Genomic DNA, 15,184 nt, shown 5'->3' with positions numbered 1-15,184 from the left:
CTGCATTTTAATATATTTAGATATGTATTTCAATATATTGTATTGTATTGTATTCAATTTCAATTGCTGTAAGCCTCCCTGAGTAGTGGGTTGGCACCGGAAGGAAAGGGTAGCATGTGCGTGAATCTTAAAATAAACCACCTTTTCACTTTAGCAAAAATCTAGTACCAGGAGACCTATTACTTATCCCATATTTGCTAACAGGTAAATTTTGAAATAAGCGTGAGAGATGGATCAGTATCTCTGATAAAACTTAAAGAAATATGCAACACCAACAAGGTCACAAAACTGGCCTTGTATTTAAGCACTCACAGGCAAGTGAGTGAGCTGGTGGAAGAAGATTGGAGGGATCCATCCCTTCTCCATGCCTTGTGGAAACTAAAGGGGTTGCCATAGGAGAGAAGTCCCCTGAAAAGAAATGTACAGGATGCTGAAGAAGGATGAAATTGTGAGTTTACTAGTATTGGGATAGAAGAGAGGGGGGCGGGTGGGGCGGCAATTACATCTGGCAACCAATGCCAGTTTCAGATAGTAGATGGATAAAGGTAAAGGGACCCCTGACCATTAGGTCCAGTCGTGACTGACTCTGGGGTTGCGGTGCTCATCTCGCTTTATTGGCCGAGGGAGCCGGTGTACAGCTTCTGGGTCATGTGGCCAGCATGACTAAGCCGCTTCTGGTGAACCAGAGCAGCGCACGGAAACGCCGTTTACCTTCCCGCCAGAGCGGTACCTATTTATTTATTTGCACTTTGACGTGTTTTCGAACTGCTAGGTTGGCAGGAGCAGGGACCGAGTAACGTGAGCTCACCCCGTCGCGGGGATTTGAACCGCTGACCTTCTGATCGGCAAGTCCTAGGCTCTGTGGTTTAACCCACAGTAGATGGATAGATAAGTGTAAAAAGTCCAGGACACAAATTCTCAGAGCCCTCTAGTGGCTATGGTGGCTCATTTACCAGAAATAATGTACTGTATTTAGCGTTAACTCTGGAAGCGTATACTTGATTCTGACCAAACTAAGCCTCCGAGAGCAAAATATACATCAGCTTTATTAATGCATCATTAAGGCTAATTGCATGCTGTCATCTGCCAGGAGAAGTAAATGCAAATTGATATACTAGTACTAGCAATCGAGATCAAATGAAACTTAGACCTTCCATTTTCCAGCTCAATTCCTATACACTGAAATACTACAGGGATCCATATAAGCCCTGAATTATCGGGTTCACGGCAGTGATGAAGAATAAATTTGTGGGATTACATCACCACAATGATTCTCGGTCTACTTGAGTTCCTGGGCTAGACCCTTGAAACTCAAAACACACCATAATGAGATAAACATTACTTTCCTTCAAACAATTCCCATACATTCCCAGCCAGCATGCAATTGATTCTCACTTCTACTGGATTCTAAGTTCTTACAGCATCACTATGTGAAAGACAGCACACTAAAACCTTATTGGAGCTCAATACAAAGCGATAAGGCATCAGAGACACAACAGCCTGAATTATGAATATGCAGAGATTGTACTTAACGCCCTCTCAATCAGAGGGGAGGGGCATCCATAATTTCCAGATGTGGACCAAAACCACAGCTGGTTCCCAGTAAAGGAATCCAGGAGAAGGGGAAAGTCTGGGTAGAAATGACCACAAATGCTTATATGTAATTTCGGTCCATCTTGAGTGCCTTCTCTGTAAAAACAACAATTCTCCTCTAAACCTATTTTGACTTTGTTTTGACTTATTCACTGGCAGAAGCATACCCCAGACAATGGCCTTGCAAGAAATAATATTTATGCACTTCACTGCGCAGTGACTGAAACTGTTAAAAAATATTTCAGGAAAATATTGCAAGTACCTTGAACTCACAAGCAATGCCAGACATCTTCTAACTGCTCTGTAGTATCACAAATGGGAAAAAATAATAAATGGCACAGAAATAATAGAAAGGCATTAAACGAAATTATACTAAAATGAAAGCACTTTTCTGCTGCACTTCAGCACGAAGCATCCAGAGGACAAAGTCATTTTAATCATGTTTTATACTGCACTGTCAAAGTTATTACCTTACTAACCTTGTATATGCATATTATAAAAATCATCCATTTATGTTACAGTGAATTACTTTGGGTTAACACTCAAAACTCAATACCTGAAACGAATCTCAAGTGACAAGACCTTCATTAATCATAATTTTCTGATATTAATGCCACAACACAAAGCCTTCTTCTTCACAGTTTGAAACTTCAGGTGATCAAATATTATTGAACACCATCTGTATCAAATTGCATACTCCCTCTCTCATTCCCAAACAGAAATTACTGCTAGGAGCTACATGAAAAATGGTGTTTACAGATTTGAGTAGTGGAGGAAAGGTGAATCCTTGACCAAAAGGTGTAAAGAAGCATGGTTCCATATGTAGCATTTCCACCTATAAGCATCAAAACTAGAAGGCTGATGCCTTTCCACTTGGCACAACAGAAATACACTTGTGAATATCTCCACCCCCCTGCAGCCCCATCACATGCCCTCAAAGTCTGTTCTGGATGGGTCTCCAACCTTCCAGAGCACATTTATTTTTTAGGGGGTGGGGCAGGGAAACTGAAGCTGTAAAGTAGAGAAGAAAGAGAAGCCCCACTGAACAAGCAGACACCTGCTCTGCTTGCATAATGGAGCTCATCCAAAGACTTTTGAATCATTTTGTCTGGATGGATCAGAACAGCCACTCAATGAGTTAATCAGCTCCCAGTTCCACGTTATAATCAGGAAGCGAGAGTGCCAACCAAACTGAAATCTATTCTGAAATTAAAATCCAAACATTCTAGAAGTGTATATTATACATCAAAGTCATTTTGCATAATGCAGGCTATGAAGCTTTCTGGAATGAACACAAACATGTTAACCAGTGGCAACTGTCCCTCCCCGTGGATGACACACACCCATTCATAACACGAAGACATTGTCTTATCTTCAAGATCCCAATGAGAAAGGAAAGGGGTCTTTCACTGTTCTGGGAATGAGAGAACAACCTTGCCCTCCCTGCCCACTTCACCCAATACTTCGAATTATCTGTCAATGTAAATATGTAGAGCAATGGTGTAAATAAATGCAAGGTCAGATTGGGCAGTGTATCTAGAAAGAAGTGAGAAGTGTTTTCTTGAACTTCTTTTTCTTGCCTCTCGAGACATTGACGGATGCCAACAAAAACAACAATACCTTTGAGGGACTAGGAAAGCTATGGTACCAGAAGATCTGCACAACTTACGACAACCCCGAGATATGATTTCTGCTCCTGAAAAAGACCTTTTCAAAATAGTATTTCAACCACTCTTTGAACCAGCTTAACCATGGATTTTCACCAGGGGTTTACCTATGACTTTGGTGGCCCTCCCCAAAAAACCTATGCTTTCCATGACTATGCCACCTTTCCCCATGACCCAATTCTTGTTCCTGACCTTCTGCTGTACCTCCAAAATGCAGCATTAGGTGCAGGACAACTTTCTGCTATCCTCCCCATCTCCATGCTTGGGAAGGGGAGGCAAGATTCCATTTCACGTAATGTGGAAACAGGCCTCTGCTCACCCTCCAGGGAGGGCAAACACCAGCAAGAATGAAGTCAAGTCATCGCACCTTCCTCTCCTCAGCCCAAGTAAGAGTGCAATGGGGAGACAGATTTGGTTCTTGATTTGGCTCTGCACTGAACAGGTGCTCCAAGTGCCCCCAACAGCAAAAGAGGTTTAAGGCTTCTTCTCAACCATGGGAAAACCCCCTCCCCTGCAGCTGGTCACACTCCACAGAAGATGGAAAGAGAACTTGTCTTTTCAGATGTAGTGAGCAGAACTGTGGACCCATGAATTTAAAATATCCCTTCACTCTTAGTCTGCATGGTGTATTATCATGGTTGCACCAGAAGCGGTTTAGTCATGCTGGCCACATGACCCGGAAATTTGTCTGTGGACAAACGCCGGCTCCCTTGGCCTGAAAGTGAGATGAGCACCGCAAGCCCATAGTCGCCTTTTACTGTGTACTGAAGTTCTCACCCTGGGCCAGCAGGGGGATACTGTAGATAGTTTTCACTCAGGTCCACATATGCAAATAAGGGATTGAAAGTGACATTCAGTGATTGGATAGTTACAGAAAGTGGCTACTGTTGCGTTGTAGTGGAGCTCTATATAAGCAGGCTGGCTGAACCCTTCAGTTCAGTTCAGTTCTGTTCTGGCCTGTGAATATACAAGAGCTGTTTGAAGAATCGCTGTGTTGTCTGATATCTTCACCCACAACTTAACACTTTTGACTGGACTTAACCGTCCAGGGGTCCTTTACCTTTACCTTTTGTAGCATAGGCTTGGTGGTCAGAACACACATAGCACCCTGTGGTCTCAATTTAGCACACTGAACAATTGTTTTATCAATATATTAAAAAGCTTCTTAATTGGAGCTTATCCGCATTTAGTTGCATCTGATAAAATCAACTTTTAAACCAAACTATCCAAACTTTAGCTACCATGGAATGTTTCCCAAACCTAAATAAATAAACATTCAAAATAATGCTTGCAGGTTACACTGCAAAATCTTAAAGTGAAAGTTCATAAGGATTTCTGTAGCCTCCAAGAACAGTTTTATTATACAAAACTGCCAAAAAAAAAAAACACCTTTACAAGTACGAAAGAAGCTATTTCAGTGTTCTGCTGTCTCCTAGCAACTAGGATCTGCTGGTGTCTTCTCATCACAAGTAGGTCATTTGTATAAAATCTGTTGTGTTTCGGGGCAGTCATGTGTCAAGCAAAGCAATGGTATGCACAGCAAGAAGCATCCAGCTATAAATAAAATAGCAATGATAGTATTTTCGTTAGGAACCTAAGAAGCTGTCTTACACAAAATCAGACCATTGGTCCATCTAGCTCCATATTCTCAACACTGACTAGCAGCTGCTCTCCAATGTTTCAGGCTGGGAACATACACAAACCTAGAAGGAAATGCAGAGGACTGAACTTGAGGCCTCCTGCTTACTGAGTAGATGCTCTACCACCAAGCAACAGACCTTCCCCAAACAGGTAATGCAACACTGAAGAAAGGTAATTCAGTTCGATCACAAAATAAGCTGGAGCAGAATCATGCTATTTAACAAAAACTGGAGGGGTCAGTGGAAATGCTATCTGTGCAACAGCACCAACGGACCCAAACCATTTGCATGTTATCTGTACAAATAACCTTGTAAAAACCTTGCAAAACTACAGGCTTCCCAGTTCACGTCTCAGCCTTTTAAGTCGCTGTGATACACTAGCGCTGTAAAAAACATCAAGTCTTATGCCTGAAGGAATGAGTTAATTCTGAAGCACAAAGAAACCTTGGCCATGAGCAGAGAAACAAAGAATAAGATCCTCTTCAAAGCCACTTCCATTAATGCAGACACAGGAGAACCGTTATATTGATTTGAACTTTCCACTATAGCTCCTTATGTTTCAGAAACTATCTCACCTACTTCTTACAGTGTTTGGAATTTCTTTTTAAAAAGCTATTAATACATGATGAACAAGCAAGAAAGTGGCTAAGCTGCAGAAACTACTTTTTTAAAGGTTAAATGCTAGCAATCATTAATGTATGATGGCTTGAAAAACTGCACTTAAAAAAAGACAGAAGCAGTCAAATTTGCAGATGATAGAAAGATGGGAAGGACCAGCTGAAAATTGGACAACTAGGATAATGGCAAAATGAAAACTCTGGACGAACTGTGGACTGCAACTCTCTCCTACATGAAGATTACAGAATTAATGACCAGATAGCCAACACTTTTGAGAATGGCAAACTAAGCAAGAGTCAACACTGATGTGTCACAGAAATAGCAGATTTCGGTTTTTTTACTTGTAGTAACAACCATGTTTTCAAGACACACACAAAAAACAGTTATACTCAGCATCGCTCCAACCTTGATTTGGAAGTTCTGGACACTACATTTCAGGATTGCATTAAGAAGTTGTTGTTGGCATCCGTCTGTCTCAAGAGACGATAGAATGAGCCTCTGGGGATGAAGTCAAACAGCTGCATCAGCAGCACAAAGTGACTTGTCCAGATGAGAACTATGCGGATTTATTTTATTTTTTTAAGAGTGTGCTGGCAACAAATCCTTCCCCAAGCAACAATATTTATTCTGTCTCTAAGAGTAATACAGCTGACTGAATAGCAAGCAAGTTGAAAAACAAGCATCACTATTTAGTATTACGGTGGTACCTGGGGTTAAGAACTTAATTCATTCCGGAGGTCCATTCTTAACTTGAAACTGTTCTTAACCTGAGGTACCACTTTAGCTAATGGGGCCTCCCACCACCGCCACGTGATTTCCGTTCTCATCCTGAGGTAAAGTTCTAAACCCGAGGTACTACTTCCGGGTTAGCGGAGTCTGTAACCTGAAGTATCTGCAACCCGAGGTGTCTGTAACCCGAAGTACCACTGTATTGTTATTTATTAAATTTGTATACCGCCCTATACCTGCGAGTCTCAGGGTGGTTCACAGGATAAAATTACAATATAAAACATATATATATTTCTGCCCCTGTTCCTCTACCTGTTCCTAATATTATTCTGAAGTTTGCTGAAATGGAGCGAGTGGAAAACTGCTTGTCAATAAGAACTGCCGTATAAAACCAGTGTATTACTAATGCCATCTCAAGCAGAAAGGCTCCAATTTTACAATGTACAGTAAGGTGAAGCCTTACATAATGAGAATAAGAAGCTTTTTTTAAAAAAAAGAAAAAAGAAAAAGACGAAGCAGTTGAAGTACTTCTCAAATCCTGAAAGACAAATCCCCATGCCCTATCCCAATCACCTTTCGCAGGCTGAATGGAATGTTACCATTTATAAAAATGAAAACCGAAAAGGGAGTGTAAAACGCAGAGCAAATTAGGAAGAAAAATACTTACTGCCAGGGCTTTTGACAGTTTGGTTCTGTAATTGTTCAGAACAATGGTAACAAAATCTTGCTGAGGTACATAGGCATAGCCGCCATGAAGGTAAACTTTTCTCACACGGACTAAATCCACAGCATCACAGAAAGGAACCTGAAAGACAGAAAAGGCAGATGTAATCTCTGAAAGGGACAGGCTAGGCCATTTTTTATAAACACCTCTTTTTTTTCTTCTTTTTTTTCGCAAACTCACTGGTCCTGAGAAGCCTAAGGTGAAACAACAGTGCTTCCAAGTCGAAATTTGGGAGGATTCCTTTAGCAATCATTTCACAAAGATTACTTTCCTTCTGGGTATAATGGGTGGAATTCAACTTAGCGCTAAGGAGTTGCTTGCCTTCTTCCCCCCGATCCACATGTTGTTCTGGAAGTTCTCTCAAGCCTCTACAGTGGATCTGAGGGAGGTACGAGGGGCACAGGAGGAAAGACCCATTGCATCAGGAGGAATCCTTGTGCTGGCTTCTAGTAACAGAATAGCGTACTCGAATGCAGCCCAGTATTTGTTTTACCCAACTTCCACCCAGGGAAATACATCATCTGCTTAACTGCATAGATATTTGCAGTTTAGGATTACTATATACATTGGCAAATCATTTCCTTTAAGGCAAGTCATACACATAAGAACTGTGGGCAGAAGCAATTAGAAAATGAAGTAGTAGCACTATTTGCCCAAATGGGTTGGGAAATTGAGGTTATGAGAATGAAAATATAGTGGTACCTTGGGTTACAGATGCTTCAGGATGAGAACAGAAATCGCACGACGGAGCGGCGGCAGTGGGAGGCCCCATTAGCTAAAGTGGTTCTTAACCCGAGGTACCACTGTACAGATTTTTTCATTTATACAAAATGCTGCCACCACCTCAGCCTGCTCACTTACCTTATAAAAGACAAACTCTTCTATTTTAACACCACCCAAACCAGGAGTTGAGTTTCTTAGCTTCTCTCCAATGTTCATCTTTTCGGATTTTGGAATCTAAAACAAAAGTTATTGACTTTGAAATTCACTGAAAACATTAGTAGATAGGTAGCCGTGTTGGTCTGCCATAGTCAAAATAAAAAAAAAATTCCTTCCAGTAGCACCTTAAAGACCAACTAAGTTAGTTCTTGGTATGAGCTTTCGTGTGCATGCATTTTGACTGAAAACATTATAAGAGAAGATCTCTTAGTTACAATGTTAAAATAAATGAGGCATCTAAGCTAAGCCTTGCAAAAATGTGGAACTCAGGTGTACTATTAAAGGAAAAGGAATGAAAAAGGAAGACGACTCATCCGAATGAGGAAGTAACTATTTGAATTAGGGAAGTATGAAGTGTTAAGAAACAAAAATGGAAGTAGCATTAAGAAGTTGTGTTCTATTTCCCTCCCCACTTCAACATCCTCCATCCTCAAAACTAAGCCTTTGAGTAGTAAAAACAGAAACCGAGTCTACCTTTCCATGGTTCCCAAGGTTTTACAATAAGGAGCACCATTATGCAAGCTGGAATGGAATAGAGCCCCGTAAGGAAGGCCTTTAGAAGTTCTTCCATAGTTGCTTCCCAAGGCTCCTGGATATTCCACAATTAGCAGTCCTGCCATCACCCCAAAATCATTTCAACCAACCCAACATGATGAGAAGATATGTTTAAGATCTTCAGACGGATACCCTGTTGAATGTGCTGCAGCCTAATGAACTCTACATTGTGATAGCACAGAGGTGAACATTCTCCACACTGGCATCCTTTTTTCGTGGGAAAAATTCCCCTCAAGCCCACCGCCAATACCTGCAGGTGAGGTTTTCATCGGTTATTAAAACTCAGCTTTTCACTCAAGCATTGCCTGACCATCGATACCAGTTTTAAACTGCCTTCTATAGCATCTTGATAGTTGGATAAGTTATTTTGAAATGAAGCTCTTTCCAAGGGAAAAAAGAAACTAGCATGGACGCCAACTTTCTTTTTAAATGTACCAACAGATTTCAAGAACCTGGTGTCTAAAATCCTAATAACAATTCCTGTAATTAAACTCATAATTTTGTTTTCTAATCACATTTCCATTTTTGTAGAGCTGCAAGCTTAAATCAACTAATTGGTGCAGACTACTACTAAACCATTAATCTAGGATTAGACGTTTCTCACCATCATTCAATGGGGATGTTAATTATAGTACTTCAGGGCCTCTCTTTATTGCCCATGACATTTCTAGGGCTGCTTGGACAACTGTCACTATTACTCTTTATCATTCGTCTTCCTTCTAATTAACATTTATTTCCCCCATCCTTTAAAATTCACTGGGGGTTGGTGAATGCTTACAGAGAGGAGCCCCGAGAGGAACGGCGGGCTAGCAGCCACCACTGCTGGTGAGCAAAGTTCAAATGGAAGGTTGCTAGGCAGCTCACAAATGAAGCTGCGTATTGGGCTGCAGCGGGTGGCAAACAAGGGGAAGGTGATTGTCACTCCTTTCAACCCCCACCCGTTTGCTTGCTTTTTAAGAGAAACAAGCCAAAAGGGAATGACGACATGGCTGCGGGATGCTGGGCAGGTAGCAACTGCCACTGCTGATGAATTAAAAAGCAAAGTCCAATGGCCCTTAATGAATCTTATGGCCCTTGGTTAGTCAGCAGAGAGTAATAAAGATAAGATGAAGCATTGCAAAACCTAGACCACTAGGATTGCTTCCAGAAGGTTGGTGGCTTAAGCCCATGCAGGGATAGATGCGGGTAGGATTTTTGCATTGAAGGGAGCAGGACCAGTTTTTGGGTCCCTTCCAACTTACAATTTTGTGATTCTGTGTGATTCTTTTTTTTTTTTATAATAGTTTTTTTATTTGCTTTTTTCCAGGGTAAAAATACAACATCAGTAACACAACAAAAGCGGTTTTACAGAAAAGAAAAGGAAGTTATAAAGAAAAAGAAGAAATTCACTTTTTCAGATCAATTTTCATAATCAACCAGACTTCCCCACGTCCTCCATCCCCTGCCTTCTTTACAATGAAAAATAAACAGCAAATTAATACCTTATTTCAGTTGTTTTTGTGTTTTCATTTAGTTATATAATCCATAATTTATACGTTTCAAAATCTTAAGACTTAGTTTCTATCATTTACCAATTTCAATACTGAGGCGTGTTTTTCCAATGCACTTAGCAAACTCTCAACATTCATATAACTTATAATGTTTTTGTAAATAGTCCTTAAATTTTTTCCAGTCCTCTTCCACTGCATCATCTCCCAGATCTCGGATTCTGCCTGTCATTTCGGCTAATTCCATATAGTCGATCAGCTGCGAATGCCATTCTTCCAGCGTGGGTAGTTCCTGTGCTTTCCAGTATTTAGCTATAAGAATCCTTGCTGCTGTGGTTGCATATAAGAAGAAGGTTCTATCTTTTTTTAACACTCTCTGGCCCACAATGCCCAGGAGGAAGGCCTCTGGTTTCTTGCAAAAGGTGTATTTAAACACCTTTTTCAACTCATTATAAATCATTTCCCAAAAAGCCTTCACCCTCGGGCATGTCCACCAGAGGTGAAAAAAAGTTCCTTCAGCCTCCTTGCATTTCCAACATTTATTATCAGACAAGTGATAAATCTTTGCAAGTTTAACTGGGGTCATGTACCACCTGTATACCATTTTCATAATGTTTTCCTTTAAGGCACTACATGCCGTAAATTTCATACCGGTGGTCCACAACCTTTCCCAGTCTTCAGACATAATGTTGTACCCAATGTCTTGTGCCCATTTTATCATTGCTGATTTAACTATCTCGTCTTGGGTATTCCATTCAAGCAACAAGTTATACATTCTTGAAAGCACTTTCGTCTTAGGTTCAAGTAGTTCTGTCTCTAATTTTGATTTCTCCACCTGGAAACCAATTTTTTTGTCCTTTTTAAAAATCTCTAGAATTTGGGCATAATGAAACCAGTCTCGCACCTTTCCTTTCAATTTTTCAAAGCTCTGCAACCTCCAAGTATCACCATCTCTCTCAATTATATCACAATATCTCAACCAGCCACTCCCCATATTACGTAGTTTTATGGCCTTAGCCTCCGTCGGTGATAACCACCTCGGGGTCTTGCTTTCAAGTAAGTCCTTGTATTTAGTCCAGACAATAAGTAAAGCTTTCCTGACAATATGGCTTTTAAACAATTTATGAGACTTTGCCTTGTCGTACCACAAATATGCATGCCACCCATACACATTACTATGCCCTTCTAGATCTAGGACATCAGTGTTTTCCAACAGAAACCAGTCTTTCATCCAGCAGAGAGATGCAGCTTCATAGTACAATCTTAAGTCCGGCAGGGCAAACCCCCCTCTTTCCTTTGCATCTGTTAATATCTTAAATTTTATTCGGGGCTTTTTGCCCTGCCAGACAAATTTCGTAATATCTCTCTGCCACTTTCCAAAACATTCCACTCTGTCCACGATCTGAAGGGTTTGAAACAGGAACAACATTCTTGGCAATACATTCATCTTTACCGCAGCAATTCTTCCCGACAAGGTAAGTTTCAATCTTGACCAAGTTTCCAAGTCCTTTTTAATTTCTGACCAGCATTTTTCATAATTGTCCTTAAATAAATTCAAATTTCTCCCAGTCAAATTAACCCCTAGGTATTTCACTTTTGTAACCACATTTAATTCTGTTTCCTTCTGAAACCCATCTATTTCTGCAGATGTCAAGTTTTTTGCCAGAACTTTAGTTTTTTGTTTGTTCAACTTGAATCCCGCCACCCGACCAAACTCAGAAATTAGTTCAAGAGCTCTTTTTGTACTGATTTCTGGCTCCTGTAGTGTCAAAACCAAATCGTCTGCAAAGGCCTTAAGTTTGTATTGCTTTTCTCCGACCTGTATTCCCTCCACCAGCTGATCCCTCCTAATCCAGTTCAGTAAAACCTCCAGGACAGAAATAAATAACAAGGGTGATAGGGGGCACCCCTGTCGTGTCCCTTTTTCAATTTTAAACTCCTCCGTCACCACACTGTTTACTATCAATTTAGCCTTTTGTTCTGAATAGATTGCTTCAATACTATTTTGAAACGCCCTTCCCACTCCCATCCCTTCCAAATTTTTCTTCATAAATTTCCAAGATATATTGTCGAAGGCCTTCTCCGCATCTATAAAAATCAAAACTGCTTTTGTATTCATATTTGTCTGAAGTAGCTCCAAAACATCAATAATATTCCTAGTATTATCAGACAAATGCCTACCAGGGAGAAAGCCTGCTTGGTCCTTATGAATTACTTCATTCAAAACTTTTTTCAGTCTGTTTGCTAAAATATCAGCAAAAATTTTGTAATCCACGTTTAGGAGTGAGATGGGACGATAATTTCTGAGTTGAGTCTTTTCAGATTCTAATTTTGGTATCAGAGTGATGAATGCTTCTTTCCACGATTCTGGTGCCCCCTTCCCTTCCATGATCTGGTTGCATACCTCCATTAATGGTTGTATCAAATATTCCATCAAAGTCTTGTAATATTTGGAGGTAAGCCCATCTGGGCCCGGGGATTTGCCTATTTGCAGATTCTGAATGGCTCTTTCAATTTCCTGTTGTGTTATTCTACAGTTCAGGGTTGTTTGTTTGTCTTGTGTTAGTTTTTGCAGGCCATGACTTTTTAAGAAATTATTTATTTCAATCTCTGCTTGTGGTCCTTGGGTGTACAGCTTTTTAAAGTATCTCTGGAAACACTTTCTAATTTCTTCTGGTTTCTGAATACATTCTCCTTCAACCTCCAGATTGGTAACAAAGTTCAATTTTTGTCTCTTCTTCAGCTGCCATGCCAGCAGCTTCCCACATTTATTCGCCGACTCAAATGATCTTTGTTTCATCTGTTTAATTTTCCATTCGATTTCTTGGTTTATCAATTTTGTATATTGTACTTGATAAAATTTTATTTCTCTTAAGACCTCTTTTGATTTTGGATTTAATCTCAATTTTCTTTCTCCCTCTCTTATTCTTTCCAAAATCTTGTCCTTTTTACCATTCCAGAGCTTCTTTTTGATGGTGTTCTGTTGTATCAGAAACCCTCTCATAACGGCTTTACTCGCGTCCCAGATTGTCTTCTTTTCCACCGAAGTATTCAAGTTTATTTCAAAATAGTCTTTCAGCGTTTTTTGGGCCTTCTTCACAATCTCCTGATCTCTAAACAAGTAGTCATTCATTCTCCATCTGAAGGATCCAGCTGGTGTGAGTCTCAAGTCCATTTTCAAAGCATTGTGGTCGGAGCAGGTTTTAGGGCAGGTCTCTATTTTTTTTTGTCTTAGGTGCCAGTCCTCTTGATATCCAGATTTGGTCGATTCTTGTCCATGATAGATGGGCCTCAGAGAAGAAAGTTCCCTCCATGCCTAGAGGGTTCTTTGTCCTCCAAACGTCAATCAGATCCATATTGTCTGTAAGTTCAAAGAAGGTCTTTGGAAGTCTGCCATCCTTGTTCAGGTTTTGGTTTTGTGACTTATCCATGTAGGTAGAGACTACCCCATTCATATCTCCCATCAAAATGATGTTGGTATAGTCAATATGATCCAGCATTGTCTCGTGCAGTCTCTTGTAAAATTCCGATTTCCCATCATTTGGTGCATATATTCCAACTATCAGAAATTTTTCTCCTTGTGATTGTATTTCAATCGCCAAAATTCTTCCTTGTTCATCTTTAAATACCAATTTTGGTGCCAGGTTCTCCTTTGCATAAATCACTACTCCTCTTTTTTTAACCTTGTCTGATGAAATAAACTCTTGGCCTAGTTTCTTATTAATTAACACTCTCCTGTGGAGCCTGGTCACATGCGTTTCTTGAAGACAAATAACGTCCAATTGCTCTTTTCTTAAAATGTGAAAAATCTTCTTCCTTTTTTCGGGAGAATTTGCGCCATTTATGTTCCAACTAAGTAACTGCAGAGACATCCTGGATCAATTTATTTGTCAGTAGGGGTATCTCCTTTGTCTTCTTCACCTGGAGGTGGAACCGGGTTAACACCAAACGGAGGAGGTGGCCAGGCTCCTGCTACTCCTTTCCGAAGGTCCTCCCCGTGATCGTTTAGAAACTTTTCTTGCTCCTCCGCTGTTCTAATTCTTACCTTCCTCTCTTTCAAGGTAAAAGATAGTCCTTGAGGGAATTCCCACCTATAAGGGATTTTATTGTTTCTCAATAGGCTTGCTAGGTCTTTATACGTGGTTCTTAAATCCAAAAGCTGTTTTGGTATATCTCTGAAGATTTCTGCCGTCTTTCCCTGTATCACCAAAGAATTTTTAAAATGTAGGCCGAGTATGTTGTCTTTTTCTTGCTTTGATCTCAAAATGATCAAGCAATCTCTTGGTTTATCCTTCTTGACCACTCTTCCTAGTCTAAAAGCGGTGACTATTTTAAAGTCCTTCTCTTCTGTCAATCCCCAAAATTTGGAGATTTCTGTTGTCAAAAAGCCGATCAAGTCCTCTTTTTCGGATTCTGGAATATTTCTCAATCTGAGATTATTTTCCCTGTTTTTCAATTCTGCCAGGGACAGGTACGCTTGCTGTTCAGTTACCTGTCTACTCAGTGGCCTCCCCTCCCCTCTTAATTCCTCTATCCTCTTTTTGTTTTCGTCTGTTTTTGTATTTACTTCTTCAACTAATTTTCGGTTTTCTGTTGTGGCCTTTTCAATACTACTTATTGCCTGTGTATTTTTAGTGACCTGGTCTGTCAATTTATTAATGGAAGCTGTCACCTGATCAAATTTAGCAGATTGTTCATCAAATCTAGCTGCCTGTTCGTCAGCTTTCTTATTCAGTGCTGCCAGTTGATCCAATATTTCTTTAGAAACAAGATCTATCCCTCCAGCAGCCATCTCCCCTAAGGGTGGTTGTATAATTTGTCCTTCTTGCAGACCTGTCACAATTGGAACAGACGATCTGCGTAGCTGTCCAGGCAAAGTTGTTTGCACAAGTTCAGATTGTTTTGCTTTCTTTGCAGCCCTTGTTTTTGGTGCGCCACTCATTCCACAGCTGTCCCAGGATCAAGGTCAAATTGTAAATCCCATGGGAAACAATCCAGAGAGAGTAAACATCCAGGAAAAAAAAACCGGCAGTTCTCAGAGACTATTAGTTCTATAATCCAGTAGGGGGAGCTCCCAAAAACAAATTTAGAAGAGAAGGATAAAGAGTTTCCACCATTAAATTCCCACAAAGAAGGAGAAAGAAAAAATAAAAGTTAAATAACATCCAAAACAGGGGGATCTTCCATTCAATTTTAACTGCAGAGAATAATAGTTCTTAACGAAGGTGCATG

General features: G+C 40.3%; 1 protein-coding gene across 1 annotated transcript in view; it reads right to left on the bottom strand.

Moving 5' to 3' along the window:
* The window catches only part of PRIM2 (DNA primase subunit 2), a 72,445-nt gene that overhangs the window by 42,228 nt on the left and 15,033 nt on the right, over positions 1-15,184 (bottom strand). The window contains 2 exon segments of the mRNA XM_081187074.1: positions 6,915-7,052; positions 7,833-7,928. Coding sequence (XP_081043200.1) covers positions 6,915-7,052; positions 7,833-7,928 — 234 coding nt within the window.

This window comes from Podarcis bocagei (assembly GCF_964188305.1).
Source record: "Podarcis bocagei genome assembly, chromosome: 3".
Classification (NCBI taxonomy): domain Eukaryota; kingdom Metazoa; phylum Chordata; class Lepidosauria; order Squamata; family Lacertidae; genus Podarcis; species Podarcis bocagei.
Note: the sequence above shows the minus strand (reverse complement) of the source record. Positions and strands in the feature narration are given on the sequence as shown.